The sequence below is a fragment of the Uranotaenia lowii genome, chromosome 3 (assembly GCF_029784155.1).
Source record: "Uranotaenia lowii strain MFRU-FL chromosome 3, ASM2978415v1, whole genome shotgun sequence".
Taxonomy (NCBI): Eukaryota; Metazoa; Arthropoda; class Insecta; order Diptera; family Culicidae; genus Uranotaenia; species Uranotaenia lowii.
Genome location: NC_073693.1, coordinates 185519644 through 185537667, shown reverse-complemented (window position 1 = coordinate 185537667; position 18024 = coordinate 185519644). Strand labels below are relative to the sequence as shown.

General features: G+C 39.0%; 1 protein-coding gene across 1 annotated transcript in view; it reads right to left on the bottom strand.

Annotated features, from left to right (window-relative positions):
* The window catches only part of LOC129752916 (uncharacterized), a 131573-nt gene extending 115069 nt beyond the window's left edge, over nt 1–16504 (bottom strand). The window contains exons 1-6 of the mRNA XM_055748706.1: nt 16265–16504; nt 10551–10600; nt 9917–10489; nt 4060–5448; nt 3043–3361; nt 184–2844 (exon numbers count right to left, since the gene is read on the bottom strand). Coding sequence (XP_055604681.1) covers nt 184–2844; nt 3043–3361; nt 4060–5448; nt 9917–10489; nt 10551–10600; nt 16265–16432 — 5160 coding nt within the window. The 5' untranslated portion in view covers nt 16433–16504. The remainder of the gene's footprint in view (nt 1–183; nt 2845–3042; nt 3362–4059; nt 5449–9916; nt 10490–10550; nt 10601–16264) is intronic.
* Between the last annotated feature and the right edge of the window lie 1520 nt (nt 16505–18024).

Genomic DNA, 18024 nt, shown 5'->3' with positions numbered 1-18024 from the left:
AGAAAGGGAGCAAATAAGGATAACAAGTTTAAATTTCCTCATTACCAGTTCAGTGTGTTACATACAACCGACTCATGATTGGAGGTGCTGGTCGAGTGAAAAAAACGCTGCTTGAATGATAGGATAGGCACTGTTAGGGATAGCAATAAATTACCCTGGCTTGAGGTGGGCGCCGGGCCACACCCCCAGGGATTTACCATCGGTTCCTTCCAGTTCATATGAGCTGGTTCCGATGCGTTTTTTTATTCGTGCCGGCAGGTATACAGGACCATATTTGGCGTTGTACCCTTCCGCGGCACTGGACTGTTTTGTGTTTCTTTTATAGACAAGTTGGCCAACCTCGAATGGCTTTGCGCTTCGCCGGTGGCGCAGATTGTAGCGATGCTTAGCTGACTCGTGTGCCTTGGTGAGATTAGTTTTCACAAGGTCGTAAATTTTATCAAATATTTGTTTCTGATGTTCGATTCTTTGATCAGGAATAGTTTCGTCATTGGATCCGAACCATTGATGGTCCGATCCCTTCGCGAAGGCCTCGTGGCCATGAATAACAAAGTACGGCGTGAATTCGGTCGCGGAATGTCTAGTGGTATTTAACACAGTTTCGATCTCCGAGATCCTACTGTCCCAGAGTCTCTGATCTTCTCGAACATAGGTGCGTATCGCAGCATTGATTGTTCGATTAACTCTCTCCACCGGATTGGCTTGAGAGTGGTATCTCGAGCTCAACCAATGACGCACTCCAAACTGTTCGAGAAAATCTTTGAACTCTCGGGACAGGAAGACAGACGCGTTATCCGAAATAAGTGATTCAGGAGTTGAGAACCGGAAGAACCACTGGTCCCGCAGGTGAGTACATAGTGTAGTGCTATTGATTTTCTTCACAGGTATTAATATACACCATTTACTAAAGAGGTCGGTGACAACTAGGAGGTGTTGATTGCCTCTTTTGCTACGTGGAAGCGGACCAATGTAGTCAACCGCTATTATTTGCCAAGGATGTGTCACCATCCTTTGTTCACCCATTGTGGGTACGACTGGGATGCAGGCTGGTTTAGTTTCCTTGCACAAAGAGCAAGCTTGAATATATTCCCTTACATCCTTGGCCATTTTTGGCCAGTAATACTTCAGCCTAACTTTGGCCATTGTTTTGTCCGTACCGATATGCATCAAATCGTCATGGCATTCTTTGAGCACTGCTTTTCTTTTCTCGGGGGGAACTACAAGCTTCCATTCAAACCTGTGGTCGTAAGGCTGAATGGGAGTTGATACGAATTTATAAAGGGCGCCATCCATTACTTGGAAATCAACATAATTATCAGGTTGATCTGAAACTTTTTTAATAAGCTCATCATACCATTCTGAAGTAGGTGCAGCTGTTACCACAGCAACACAACGTGACAAGGCATCGGCTACCACGTTATCCTTTCCTTTCCGATGCCGTATTGTCATGTTATATTGCTGTAGGGAAAGGCTCCACCTACTACAGCGGGAGGATGTCTTCCACTTTGTACGGAGAATATGTGTGAGGGCGGAAGAATCTGTCACTATCGTGAAGTGGGAACCCTCAATATATCCACGGAAGGCCTCGATGGACAGGATTGCGGCCAGCGTTTCTTTCTCACAAGCGTGGTAGTTCCTTTGGGGAGTACTAAGCTTATGAGAAAAATACGCGATGACCCTTTCTTGTTCTTCGAGGACTTGCGTAAGGACGCCAGCGACTGCTACATCACTAGCGTCGGTTTGAATTGTAAATTCTTTTGAAAAATCCGGACTTACGAGGATTGGTGAACTGATTAACTTTTCTTTTATCGCGCAAAAAGCTTCTTCAGCCTGGTCGGTCCAGGAAATAGTCTTGGCCTTAGTTTTAAGCAGATCCGTCAAAGGGGCAGTAGCTCCGCTGAAGTCCTGTATAAATCGGCGATAATAATTGGCCATTCCTAGGAACCGGCGTAATTTGGTCACAGTTGTTGGCCGTTCATACTCGACGATTGGTTTTATCTTTTCAGGGTTCGCGCGTAGGCCGTTGGTTGAGAGAAGGTAACCTAGGAATGGCAGTTCATTTACTCCGAAGTGGGATTTGTCAAGGTTTATGGAGAGATTAGCATCCCGTAATCTCTTGGCTACCTCGGCTAATAGTTGTAGGTGGTGTCCAAACGTTTCACTCACTACAACTATATCGTCGAGGTAGACAAAGACAAAGGGTTCTAATTCTCCATTACCTAGAACTAAATCCATCGTCCGGGCCAGGCGACTTGGACTGTTTGCTAAGCCAAAAGGGCATCGGGTGAATCGGTACATCCCAGAACCTTGAATACTGAACGCCGTGTAATTTCGAGAACGTTCCTCCAGAGGGATCTGAAGGAACGCCTCGGATAGATCGATAGTGCTTAAGTAGCGAGCTTTGGGTAGCTGTCCCAGTATCCGTCCCGGATGGGGGAGTGGATACGCATCGCGAACCGTGCGTTCGTTTAGTTTACGTGCGTCTAAGCAGAGGCGGACTTTGCCCGAAGGCTTGATCACGGGTACCACCGGGAGCGACCAATCAGACTGACAGCGCTCAATGATACCCACTTCCAGCATTCGGTCAAGTTCGGCGACCACCTTTTCACGTGTTTTGGGCGACATAGTGTAGGGGTATTGCCTGACTGGCGGTTTGGATTTCCATTCGTCAGCAATCTCGATTATGTGTTGGGTAACAGAAGTCGTGGGTAAGTATCCCGGTTTGGCGATCTGAAACATGAGTTTTATTTTCTCTAGGTCCTGGGCTTCTGTAGGGGTAAGCATACATTCAGGAGCTATCGATTCAATGTCACTCTCTTCTTGTAATAGGGCACATTGTCGAATCTGAGGGTAGATTTTAAACTTGGACCAGAAGGTCATTCCTAACAAACATTCTACAAGTAAATCCTTAATGACTAAAGTGGGAACAATTTTTGTTTTATTTTCGAATTTATATGGAATCATTATTTCTCCTAGTATTAATAAATTTCCGCCGTCTGCGGATTTTAAATCTAAATTTAACGATAAAGGTTTCAGTTTTACCCCGCGTAAACGCGAGAACAGCTTATCACTGATAAGCGTTCGATTACTACCTGAGTCTAGCAATCCTTTGACGCGTAGATCATGGACGTAGACCCAGGCGTAGGGTCGATTATCAAAGCTAGTTGGGAAGGTTATTTGCAGGACTTCGGGGGTATTGGTATTCGCGCGACCCGAATACCACTCAGACAGAACTGGCTCATAGTCGAGAGAGCTCAGTTCAAAACCGGGGACTCTCACGCGGATTCTTCCGACGTTCGGCGATTTTCGGTCGTCGGCCTGCCGTTTTTTTGGCAATAGGGACAGCGAGTGGTGTCGTATCCTTTGAACCCACAAATATAACACAACAAACCGTTAATAGACCTACAATGTTGTACTTGATGGTCGGGTTGGCGGCAATTAAGGCATACGTTTGCAGGTGGCGGCTTGTACCCTTCCACGAGATAGTCCATCGGGCGACGAGATTGAGATGGCCCCGGTTCTGGCTCTCTAGGGGGGATCGATTTTGGTCCAGGGGCGTTTCTAGCATCGCGATAGCTATTCGTAGGTCGTGGGTTGTCGTTTGATGATTTTCTAGCGGGATTTTTCCAATTTTCATTTTGATTTCGGTTTGAACGAGTTGAACGCGAGTTATCAGGGTTGTGTGTAGGGTTATTATTAAGGGTTACAGCATTTACCGTACGGTCCTGACCGAATACCTGATTGTACATCGAGAAGTTCGACGAATCGATAATGTGGCCAGCATGTATAAGCTGAGGTAAGTCTAGAATTGGTTGCCATAGAAGGGATTTTTTATAATCATTGCGCAAATTTCGTTTCATGATTTCAAGTTTTTCGCGGTCTTCCATCGGAGTCATCATACTTCGGAAAAGTTTATCCATAGCAAAATAATACTCCTGGAAAGTCTCGTTCCTTTGCTGTCGTCGTTGATAAATTTGGCAACGTAAAAGTATGTCTAGTTCAGGATGAGCAAAGTTGCGCTTTAGCTCCAAGATTAAATGCTGCCAGTTGAATAGTCACCCTGGGTGCGGGTGTCGCATGGACATGTACCAACTTTTCGCGGGGCCGTCAAACAGATGAAAGGCGGAGTCGAACAGCTCATGTTCAGACATTCTTTCAGACTGGGCCAACTGTTCCACTAACGCGAGAAACTCATTCAGTTTGACACCACGATCTGTGCCGTTATATTTTTCAATTTTCCACAGTGAGACGGGGAGGGATCTGTGAGAAACAGTGTTGTTTCTTTCTGGCGGGTACGCGTAAGGTGAGGTGCTATTTGAGGCAAAAGGATTCGCAAATGAGGCTGGTGGAAATGCGCTTGACGCGGGGAACGCGAACGTGGGTTGAGGCGCAGCAACAGATGAATACGGTCTAGATACGCCTGCAGTCTGGGAAGGATGTCCAATTGATTGGGGTAATTGGGGCGGTTTAATTGGAGGTGGCAAGTGAGATGTGAGTGCGTTCGAATGAGTTGCAGAACTTTGGGCACTATTTGACGTAAGGTTAATATATGGTGCTATCTGCTGCGAAGAATGAAACACAGAATTTTCCAGCTCAGTAGGGGGGAAAGATGTTACATGGTTAGCCTGACTGAAACTGGAATAGGATGGTAAAATTTGAGGATATGGAGTCGTATTTTGATTTCTCGTATGGATCGGTAAGTAATTGGAAGTATATATGGATGTCGTCACCATTGGGGTAGTTACAGGCCTCGAGTATTGGCTGGTAACGATCATAAGATTGCAAGCACCGTCTGATGTCTTCGGAATTGTTCCGGTGTAGGTTTCGATGTTCCCCGTGCTCAAATTAGAAGTGCCAGAAGGCTCAGAGGAAGATAGTCTACTTCGCAGCACGGTAAGTTCTTTCTCCAACGCTATTAAAGAATCGCGGAAAACGTTCGCATTTGGTCTATCAAGCTCCCCGGAGATAACTCCCATACGTTTCAAGCACTCAATAGCCTCCTGTTCGGCAACCGAATCTCCTACTACTCCTCCCTCTGCCTTGTCAAACAAATTATCAATAATATCCTGATCTGGATTCGAATCTGCTGAATCCGTTTTAAAGTAAATATCAAGTTTATCACAAACATTATTTAATAAATCAATAGCTTCTGTACTCCCCGCAAAATCTGAAACGTGACCTAACACCGCTAACCGATTCGCTAAATGTAACAACGCATACATATATTTAGGCGCCACTTTGCTAGTAGTTAGCACCGTATGAAACTGAAGCACTCTATTACGACAAAGAATTAATTCCTGTTCGGGTATTCCCGGAACAATCATTTCCGGTAAGCCTTCTTCTTTCTCCTGCCTCAACAAATCTCTCAAAATGCGTCGCCTACGGCTTATTGATTTATCGCCGGTAACTACAAATCTTCTCATTTCCAGTTCTGTATCTATGTCGGCGCTGTCTAATAGATCTGGACGCATATTTAAATATCGCTTTACGAATCTCTGCCGCAGTTCCTTAATAGATGGCCCCATTTTGAACCACAATCAAAAAACCGTAAGCAATAAAGAACTGTAATACAAAAGGCAATGAATAAGTAGGTCAGAATTCGTGATCCTGTAGGTAAGAAACCACAAGGCGACGCACAGAAACAACCGGCAAGAAATAGCTGAAGTTAGGGCCCCCAACACGACTGAACCCGCTTTGACTCTTTTTTAAACGGAAGTTACTCCGAATATGAAGCAAGCTGAAATAAAAGTTGAACAATCAAGACAAGCCACTGATGGTCTTGAGTCTCCCTGAGATACGCCAAAATATTCTAGTCAGTGACGAGTCAAAGACTAGAATATTTTTCCTTTCCGAAGGATCGCCAATTGAAAGTTATCGTTTTGGGCCGTAACTGCCAGCTAGCTCAACCGGTACTTACGTGCTCTCAGGGTCGCTCCTAACGATCTCGGGGAGAATTGGGACGACCAATCGCTATTATAACAAAGTGGAACATTCACCGACCAAAACAAGATACTAGGGACTCACTTAAAAGTTATTTAGACGTTTACAAAATTAGAATTCATTTTACTTTTATTTGACTTGCCAGTGTGTTGAAATTCCATCCGTCCAAGCCTTTGGGAATAGCCGGCCAAGCTTACGGTCGTGACGTCTAGAGCAGCGAGGTTCTTTTTCCTGGATTTTGGAGCTGACCAGGAAGATCTTCGGGATCAAAGCACGGGTTCTTCAAAGGGTAGCCGATTCGATGTTTACAGTTGAATCGGTTCCACAGGGGTGGGACCCGTATCAACTTTCAGGAACGTTCAATGTTGGTTGTTACTGTCCGATAGCTCTACCACGTGGGTTGGTTTCCAGTGGTGTAAGGTGGGAGCTATACAACGGAAGCCGTATTGGCGGGCTTCTATCGAGTGTGGCCGGGTTCCAAAATCCGACAAAGCGCCTGGAAGCAGCGGAGCGCTTTTCGGAGCAGGTGGGGATGCTTCAAAATCCCTTCACTTCGACACCATGTGCCAATCACTTCACACCCGATTGTATATTTTTGGTTAGGACACAGTCCAACTTTTTGCGTGGTGTTTCACTTCCAAGACCCGACAACAGTGACCGTCTTCATTATCCCAGACTCCTAAGAACCCTTTCATGGTAGCTCGTAGATTCCTCTCTCAGAGTTTCTCTCTCGCCGTTGAGCAGTTCCGGTATGATATAGTCGAAACCAAGGTTTTTTTTTATATATCTACACACCTTGGTCGACGCAGCTGCTTAGGAATAACTGGCATAGTCGACGACTGGTATAAATTTCGGTATTTCAAACTCGAGCGAAGTCAAATAAATAATAAGCTACTTGAATGAATGTAAGTGAGCCAAAACTATTGATAAAGATAAAACTAAACAGAAAAACATGCAATGAACGATGAAATGTTGCCGATTTTGCCAATATAGGAGTGAATCGGTAACAAATTCAGCAATCCATGCTGCTTTGAATCGTTATAGTGGGGAACGTTACCATAGCAACGACCACAAATCGTGTAGCCCGCGTAATTTTACCAATCAAAGTAGGCAGCTATTTCACAGACACGTTTCATCACGCACGATACCTCTTTTTAACCATTCAAGCAGCTTTTCATCATCACTGAATTGAATATTAAAAAAATGTTAACTTCTAAAATAATTGGCACTCCAAATAATGTCTTCCGAAAAACTGCGAATCCCCCACGAGTAATAAATTAGCAACACGATCGTCGCCAACCTCTCGGCCTAACATCACACGTGTGAGTTCCTTTTTTCAGCTAATCAGACTGGGGGACATGTTCGGACCTATTTCGCGACTCATGATTTGGCTTCGATTGCTTTAAGCAGATCCCGTTTGAATAACTTCTAGGAATTTTTGACTTTGAACATCAGCTCTTCTTGACAGGATTAAACTATTCTTCGGTTCCTTGTAAATTTCACGTTGTATAACTTCGAACAACTAGTATTTCATCGAGATAGAAAAAAAAACACAAAAAACACAACCGCAACCACAAAACAGAAAAAAAGATTTCGAACACAAATAGTTCGTACCTCGAAAAACATTCGTCGCTTGGAGGGGAAATCTTCATAAATCTGTTTTCTTTCGTCCTTCGATTCTTTCAACTTGCACTTACGCCCGTATTTTTCTGAGGCGAATATCGGAAAATTTTCAATTTCCTTGGCTGTTGGTCGTTTGGAAGAAGGGACGTAAGCAACATCGAAATTGGCAAGCAAAGTTTTGTTTCATTCTTCATTTTAAAAGTCATTAATTTTATACATTAAAGGGTTTAAATTTAGGTCGAAATTGATTATTTTATCAATAACTAGTTCTTTTGCATGAAACATAGTTAAGTATGCCATATGGCCATATTTCATGGTAATATTTTGTTCAGATTGTATTTCTATCAGATCACTATGAAGTTCTTCTTTTTTCGCTGTAAGATCGTGGTTTGAGCGTAGATTTAATGTTTAAATGAAAGAAAGTAAAAAATTTATAAGAACAATCTATTTTTCTTGATATAGGCATTTAACCTACCTTGATATGGGCATTCAGAACCTGTCTGTTATTCCAATATCTTATCATTTACAACTCTGCCAAAAACTTCAATTTGTTGAATTTCCGAATTCCAGATGAATGAGAAAGAAAAACAATTAAAATTTTTGTTCACAGAATCTGTACGCACAATAATTAAAGTTCAATATATTATAACAAAACTGACAAAAATCTTGTTTGAATTTTTAAATTTTTTCGACTTTATATAACAATTTAATTTTTTCATGCCATGTGTTAAAAGCGTATTACCCTCAAACTGCACTGATTAGATATGATGAATCTTTAGCCATATCGTCAATCGGCTGTATGCGCATATTACCCAACATGCGCATTTAGGAACACTTCCCCCTACCACGTGCTTTGGACAGTAGAAGGAAAAAAAAACCGCCAAAAACTTCGCTATGAATTTTTAAATCGCTAGCAGGCTTTGATTTGCTATCCAGTACATGTGAACTCTGGATGGTCGTTTCTAATGCCCAGCCCATGGTGATGGTGAAAACAACCCCGCCAAAGGAAACTAAAAACTGTTGGCAAAATGGGTGCCATGACTTTTGATTCGTGTGAAAAAAAACAAAAGTTGTATGGGAGGGTCCCTTTTCTTAGGTGGGAGGGGCTCAAAACTATTACTAAAACCTTACCATGGTCCAAGCACATTACTGTACCAAATTTCAGGCTAATCGGTTAAGCGGTGTGGATTTGTATAAGGTGCATACAAACATATATAGTCCAACTCATCTTTATATATTAGAAGATACAGGTAGGTAATGCTATATTAAGCATTTTAAGTGAAAATCTCAGTGAAAAATAAAATTAAGAGAAAATGGCTTAAATTTTTCAAAAGTTTACAAAAAGTGTCAATAATTTTTATTTTTAAGGGGAGAAATGACCGAATTTTTTTTTACTTTTTGCTAATTTTGAGCGGCTTTATCAGTGAGTAGTGTACATGGGTAGAACATAGGAAGAAAGTTACTAAAGTGTTGAAAAAGAGCGAGGAGCATTTTGAATAGAAGCTTGTCCACATACTGAAATTTTTGTCCTTTACCAATCAATTGTATCGAAGAAGAAGTACCGAATGGAGCCGGCACTTCGTTCTGCGATGCAGTTGATTATGGATGGATCGACCGCCATGTGGAAACACATGTGCGGAAAGGACAAAAAAAGTCTTTTTTTTTTTGGGATTTTAAACCAATTGGTTTATTCACTCCCAGAACAAAAAAAAAGAGTCAGTATTTGGTTGCTTTGATAAACCTTCTATTTTGCATTTATCGTTCAATCGATGGCTAAGCCAATTTCTTTATTTCAGAAATGTTGGCTTAACTTTTTTCGATTCTTTTGAACGATATTTTTGATATTGATTTTTATTTTAAGTAGAAATTTAATTTAGTAGAGATTTAATTTTAGTAGAAATAAGGCTGGAACAAATCTGGAATCCTTTTGTCACTCGGGATTGAAACATCATGAGGGGTGAGGAGGGAAAGTAATTAAAAAATAATGCAAAAAAAAAATTAGACAAAAGTGTGTGTGCAACAAAATTGCATACTATGTAGGTACAATGCATGGAAAAATTGATTGGAGTGAGTTTAGATCGAAATTTTGAAAAAGTATGGAACACAAAAGGTGACAAATTTCACGTCAAAATCAAAGCTATCGATTGTTTCGTGCCTATACCTACTTTTAAAATGACTTATGCTTTGACTAACATATTGGCCGAAGCAATCAAATATTTGTAATGTTCGATATTTTTATATTTTAATTTAGGTAAGTAGGATTCATATATAACTATTTTCTTGATGGTATGCCATTCCAGCAGATAAATTTAGGTTTATTGGGTGGGTTTAAACATGGACAAAATATACTCACCGGCTTTTAGAACTGCTGGTTACCAGAACTGCTGGTTGTCGTTTTAATGTCGACTGTTCTGATATACTCGCATACACTGGCTCTTGCCGGGTTTGTTCTCGCTGTCGTTGAAGTAAGTTTTTTGAACGTGCTCCTTTGTCAGCCGGGGGTGGTACGACTGGTATGGGAGGAGCTTTTCGAAAAACTGGCTGCGTCGGAATAGCAGAGCTTCTGTTTAGTTTTTTGACGCTGCTGCCCCCTTGAAGCGAACTCGAAACACTGCTGATGGGTCGTGCCCCGACTAACTTTTTATTCGTTGAGACGGGTGCCCTCTTTTGGACAATCGTGTTTCGTAGCGAGTTCGTTTCGGCAGCAAGAGTGTTCGATTTCGGGTAGTTCGTTTTATTGCGAACGGTTACATTGCTCGAGAGGGAATTTGCTCGACTACCATGTGAATTTGAGGATGACTTCAAACGTGATTCCGTTTCGGCAGATTTGTTCGAAGGAATCCGTCGAATATTGACCAATGGGGCAACGGCATTCAATTGTGCTGAAGTAATCGAAGGGTTTCGGGTAACCAAAACTTGGCTCAATCTGAAATGCAAAGTTTTTTATCATTATTGGACACCATATTCAATGCTGTTTATAAACAAACCTTTGTTTATCCTTTGCAATTTTGGAGGAAACCTTGGTATTTTTGTTAGGCTGAAAAATATAAATATTCATTTAATTTTTTTAAATACATACATAATATTAGGTAAATATTTTTTAAAATAAGATCATCTATATATATATATACTAGCTGATCCCATACGAACTTCGTTACGCTTTAAATCATTGGTACGTCGAAATGAGTTTAGAAAATGAATTCGAAACATTCTTTCGACAATTTTGGGGAAAAAATTCAACAGTGTTTAAAGTCGCTACTATTACTATTACTTGAAATTCAAATTAAACGGTTGATTGGTTTTTTATTAAAATTTATATGAGAGTGTTTTCTTCTCGATTGGTTGCAAAATCTAGACATTATGGCAGAAACATGTACTATTTGTTTGTGTGCACGACTCTTTTGCTTGACCTTCACACTTAAATTGGTATCAATTAACTGCCTCCAACAAAATTATTGCACAAAACACTTAACTTTCAATGAAACCCTCTTTTTCTGTCCCATGGCCCGAAATTCGATAATAGAAACCAATTTTACGTTCCTCAAAACTCCCTTGTGCCATTTTTTCTTTTGAAATTATATGTAAAATAACGTCAGTAGGTGGTATGAGAAAAACCTAGCAATTGCTTTTGCTAAACTAAATCGAGCAGTCGAGCAGTCGCTTAAAGCAATTGCTTCGGTTGATATGAATAAAGTTTTTTTTGACAGCTGTTTTCTCTGTCAGGAGCTTTTACTTTTAGAACAAGCTAATTTGGTATGAATAAAGCCCAAATCTGAAGTAATCGCTCGACAAATCTCCTAGCAATTGCTTTATTTTCTAAGCATGCTCGGTAGCAGACTTTTCCAATAAAAAAATTCTTTAGCAATGTCACGAATTTATTAAATTAACAATATTACACTTCAATACAATTCAAAAAGGCATTTTCAACATGGATAAAGAAAAGTCGGAGAGATAATCCAGCTTTTTTTCATATTCCTGTCGTTGTATGAAATGATTCGTCTAAGATGAAACTTAACAAATCAATCAGTAAATATTCTAAATTAAAAATTCCGGCTATAGTGGAAGAAGTCCCAATCGGCTTGAAGTTGGAAGAAAATTGTAATAATGAAAACATAATTCAGACTTCCATATTTCTATGATTTTTTTATAATTCTAAGATTTAAAACAAAAAAAACAAAATTAAGATGCGCGCCTATTGCCTATTTTTTATACATCGGATTATTCCGATCCGAATACGTGTGGGAGAGCTATGATAAATGTTAAAGTTAGGCCATTTGTTGTTTGACTATATTCGAATATGTATTCATTTTTCTTTAAACATCAACATACGAGCACGCATTAACCAAAAACTTTTCGGTCGTTCTTACACCCACCATCCGCACCGTCGACTTCATGGCTATTTTAGCCGGACTTTTAAATTTTTTGATCGTCTTCTTTCATTTAACTTTAGAAAACTTCAGATTCTGCTGGTTGGATAGCTCTATTTTTCGAAGCAAAAGCTATGTTCTAAGACTTTAGTACACATCCGCTAAGCAAATGTTTATTCATACCAAACTAAGCAAATGCTTTGGGCTTTTGCTTTGCTTGATTTCGAGCTAAGTAAAAGCTGCTGAAGCAATTGCTAAACCTTATTCATACCACTAAGTAACTTGAAAACAGTGATCAGTGAATATAGACGCCCCTTTCGCGGACCCTTGACACGAAACATGCTACCTGGAGTCAATTGCTCATAGTTTATAACCCTCATCTGAACATTTTCATCTCAATCCGATGCATGATCACGACAATATCGCGAAAACAGTGAGCAACTAACATGGACGGCCATTTTTTGACCACGATTCAAAACTTGACACCTGAAATTAATTATCTTTTCTATTAAACTCCCATGTGCCAATTTTCATTACAATTCTATGCTCAATCAAGAGAGTATCGTAAAAACAGTGAACAGATAATAACCCCTTTTGCCGACCCCTGAGTCAAGATTTGAAACCTGAAAGCAAAAGAGCGTCCCTCAAAACTCCTATGCGGAAATTTTCATCTCAACCCAATGTAGAATAACGTCAAAATCGCAAAAACATTCAAGTTGGGTATGGACGACTCCTTCAGCCGACTTCTGATCCGCAATTCGAAACTTGGAATCGATTGCTCGTCTTTCAAAACACTCATGTGCAAATTTTCATCACAATCCGGTGTATAATAACACCAATATCGCAAAAACATTAATCAGTGAATATGGACGACCCCTTTGGCCGACCGCTGACCCTGAATTTGATAACTGTAATCGATTGCTCGTCTCTGAAAACACTCATGTGCAAATTTTCATCACAATCCAATGTAAAATAAAGCCAATATCGCAAAAACATTAATCAGTGAATATGGACGACCCCTTTTGCCGACATCAACTCCTAAATTTGGTAACTGTAATCGATTGCTCGTCTCTCAAAACACTGATGTGCAAATTTTCATCACAATCCGATGTATAATAACGCCAATATCGCAAAAACATTAATCAGTGAATATGGACGACCCCTTTGGCCAGCCCCTGACCTTAAATTTGATAACTGTAATTGATTGTTCGTCTCTCAAAACAATCATATGCAAATTTTCATCACAATGCGGTGTATAATAACGCCAATATCGCAAAAACATTCATCAGTGAATATGGACGACCTCTTTTGCCGACCCTTATCCCTAAATTTGATAACTGTAATCGATTGCTCGTCTCTCAAAACACTCATGTGCAAATTTTCATCACAATCCGACGGAAAATAACGTCAATAACGTGAGAACAATATTTGTCTTGTATGGACGACCCCCTTCAGAAGGGGTCGTCCAAAAATCTAAAAACATTTTTCATCATTCCTGGTCCTAATGAGCATCCATGCCAAATTTCAGATCTCTAGCTCTTAAGACGGCTGAGTCTATAGAGGACAAACAAACAAACAAACAAACAAACAAACAAACATACAGATAATTGCTTTTTATATATATAGATATATAAAGCAATTTCTGTGTGTTTGTTTGTCCTCTATAGACTCAGCCGTCTTAAGAGCTAGAGAGCTGAAATTTAGCATGGATGCTCATTAGGACCAGGAATGATGAAAAATGTTTTTAGATTTTCGGATGACCCCTTCTGAAGGGGGTCGTCCATACAAGAGAAATATCGTTTTCGCGATATTGACGTTACTATTCGTCGGATTGTGTTGAAAATTTGCACATGAGTGTTTTGAAAGACGAGCAATCGATTTCAGTTGTTAAATTTTGTGCAAGGGGTCAGCCAAAGGGGTCGTCTATATTAACTGTTCGCTGTTTTCGCGGTATTGACGTTATTATTACATCGTATTCAGATGAAAATTGGTACACGATAGTTTTGAGTGACATGCAATCGATTTCGGGTATCAAATTCTGCCGGCAAAAGAGGTCGTCCATATTAACATTTCAATATCTTAGTGAAATTGACGTTTTTATGCATTTGATTATGATGAAAATTTGCACATAGGAGTTATTAGGGACAAACAATTGATTTCACTTATCCAAATTAAAGTCAGGGATCGGCAAAAGGGGTCGCCCGTATTAACTATTCACTGTTAATGCTATATTGTCGTTATTATACAACGGATTCAGATGAAAATTGGTACACGAGAGTTTTGATGGACGGGCAATCGATTTCAGGTATTAAATTCAGTGTAAGGGACCGGTAAAGGGGGTCGTCCATATTAACCATTCAATATTTTTGCAATATCGTTGATATTATACATCGGATTGGGATGAAAATTTGCACACGGTAGTTTTCAGGGACGGACAATCGATTTCAGATATCAAAGATTGTATAAGAGGCCTCCGCAAAGGGTTTAACTTTTTGGCAATAATTGCGTTGTTATGCAACGATAACGTCGAAACTTATACCCAAGGGTTTTTGGCACGATCAATTGATTAATGATTTCAAATTTAGTAGCAGACGACAAAAAAAGGGATCATCCACTATTTTTGCTATTTTTATTTAACAATGAATTAAGAAGTGCATCTGGAAAATGCTTGGCAATTCACTTTCATACAAATTGTTCATGAAATATTCCAAGTTGAAAGCAAAACGGAGTTCGTATGGGATCAGCTAGGAATAAAGTAAAAAAAAATATTTTTTCACTGAGAAATGTTAACAAACCACTTGTTTTTATGTGTAGATAAACTTGGAAAAAATATTGTTTCCAATTTTTTGCCGAATCAAAAACAATTAATTTATTTTCACTGTGAATATTGTGTTGTTTTTGAGTCGTTTTGATCCAATGTTTTGGAGCATCATTTGCATACACTGGGGCGTTAAACATCCAATGATTTCAAAGGTTGCTTTTAAACGCGTTTGTAAGAAATCGAAGATTTTCATACTTTTTACAATAAAAAGTAATATTAAAGAATATGAGTAGAAGATAGAAATACGAAGCACGTGTTGCAATGTATTCGGATGTTCAGCTTGAGTATTCCGCATACTCGGTCATTTCCCTTAGGAGGTGCATATTCCTCCGAAATACCCTATTAACATGTGAGCCTATTATTGTGTGATGGTAGCTACAATTCTATCTGTATCTAATACCACTGCAGAGTAGTAAGCCCGTGAGGATCAAAAAGATGAAATGTGTTGAAAAGTTTTTCTAATTAAAATTACCCTTCTGCTCATTTTCAGCATCTTTCATCTTCTTCTAATCTTTTATCCGTCTAAAATCTTTCAATCCTTAAATATTCTTTCTCAAAAATATAAAATTTCACCGATAAAATAATTACATAAAATAGTTATTCATTACAATAAATCCTTTTTTTTTGTATGTAAAATCTTGCATGTGAACCAAATTTCATGAAAATCACATGAAAGTTGCATAAGTTTTGTCGTTTTTATGTGATACCCCCCCCCCCCCCTGGGGGGGGGGGGAGGTGTCAATCAGTCCGTAATCATCTTATTACGTCCAAGCCCGCTCGTGAACTATTTGTTATGAAAATCACTTGAAAATCGTTCGATTTTTTTTGTGCCATACTTTATGTTGATTTTGTATGGGAGCCCTTCCATAGAACGCAGAATAACCCGTTTCAAAGCTATGGTGTCACAAGAAAATCGTTCTCACTTTCATATATAAGATTTTGAATCTTCAGAATCTTCAATGTTGAATTTCAATTTTTTTTTAAATGCGTATTTTCAATACTGAATCTAAGTATCCCCAATTGTAAATTGAAATCAAAGCCATGAAATTTCAGCACTTCCCTTATACAAATTAAAAAAAAAAAAAACAAAACAAAAACAAAACCTTCCACAAATTGAAAAAAAAAGTAATAGCAATAAATAATTGGCTTATTTTTAACTGAGAAACGCCAGCAAAACCAGCATCAGCAGAATGAAAACAAGTTTGAACACCGTGAATACACATATAGCTGAACAAATCTTTGAAATCAAAAGATAACGATAACATGCCAGGAAGTATAGGTAGAATTAGTAAATTTTAGGTGAAGACACATTTGCACTTTGAGTTGATTTGCTTCTCCGCTCATGCCATAATTTTGAATTTTCACGTTCAAATTTTCGTTCAACCCACAACATAAAATTATCAACCCTTGAACGAAAACAAACACTAGGCGCGCACTTGATCTGCAATTGATAAATTCGTCAGCTCACAAATTACAGCTAGTGTATTCAATTCAATTTTCAAGCAATCAGCACCTTCGATTTGAACAGTTTTGCTTTACTGGGCGATGCGTTGAATTGCTGAGAGCCGTTGTTATCGTCAGTTGTTCCGATGTTATTCGCCACATCTGCACTAGCTGCGAATTCGTAGCTATCGTGTTGCCACGAAAAAACGTTCCTCAGCTTTTCTGTTATGCTCGGCATTTTCAACACTACAAGATACTATCGAATTTAAAGTCTGTGTTTTTTTACTTTCAGCTGTTAAACGTATATTATTTTCAACCAGTTACTTTCGCGGATTTTGTACAACTAACTTGAGAAGTCAATAAAACGTAAATGCGAATTCAAACTGATAAGGATGGTTGGTATTCTACATAGTGCATACGGTATACCTACGTCTGTTGAGGTTGTTATCTTGAATGTTTATGATTGTCGGGCAAAATTAACTTATCGTTTTCTAAAAAAAAAAAGCTTAGAAAGAGAACTTTTCTGTAACGTTCAAAAACATAACTGCGATAAGTTCCCAGAAATATATAAAGGTAGAAAGTTTAAGAAATATTTAAAGTGTATGGTACCTAAACGCTTCTTAAATCTGTCCCAATATTTTCAGCTTTGAAAATATTGCTGGAAATTTAAAATCCATAATAAATACGTCAAAAACTGATATTATACATCACAACCTCGTGGTCAGAAAAACTCAGATTTTGTATGTATGTTAGGGTGCCAATGGATACTTGGTAATAATTTCATGAAGGAATTTTGAAAACCGACCATATACCCTAGATACATTTTGTAGATTGGCTCAAAACACTGACCTGTGCAAAAATTCATCTCAATCGAACTTGATTTAGGAGTGCCACAAAGCGCTCAAAGCTTCGGTTTTTTTACCCTCAAAAATCAACAGAGTGTGGTGGATAGTAGTAGATAAGATAAAAAAAATGATGGACATACAGAATTTATGTTAAAACCATCAAAAAGTATGTTTGATTAAAAACTCCTAAAGTCTGACTAATAACTTTGTATCGTGTGCGTTTCCCACTGGGTTTATTTCGATACGTGATCAACTTTTGAAGAATAAGCGTGCATGGATCAATGAATTCATTCTCTCAACGAAGTTTGAGGATAGTGGTTGGCTGATGTTTTCGCGGTCGTTTGAGTTTGAGTTTGTTCGGAGAAAAGCGAATCATATGATCGGAAAAATCGAATTTTTAATTTGAATGCCAAATAAGTCATTTTTAAATTAAAAACGCAAAAATCAACTTTCTAAACTTTGAAAAACCGACTGTTTTTCGGAAAACCGATTGAGTCCCAGAAAGTCGATTTTTGGCCAAAATTTGTTTTTCGAGATAACACCAGAGATCTCGACGTTTTACGCAGAGTTAAGTCGTTTCTTGGATACGATTTAAACACTACTGCTGCTGTAACTGAACGAAAACTTAAAAAAAAAGTTCTCAATTTATGCTAACGAAACCAACAAATGGAAACAAATATGGCATGGAAAGGTATTTGGTTAACTATATATGTTTCTACGATTGTTATAGACTCTTACCCTTTAAGGTGCATTTACAGTTCTTTCGAACGTGAAAATGGAAATACTTATATTTCTCAAAAACTCGACTATGCTGCATTTCATGGCTGCGAAACTGGGTGGAATAGATGCGGAATGGTTGATAGAATATTTTTGAACTGATTTGCTTGTTCAAAACCCTTTAAAATTTGTTTTATTCCATTTCCCCCGATTTTCACTGCGGAATATTTTTTCCGCGTTCACTGCAATTCCGCTCGAAGTGTAGACG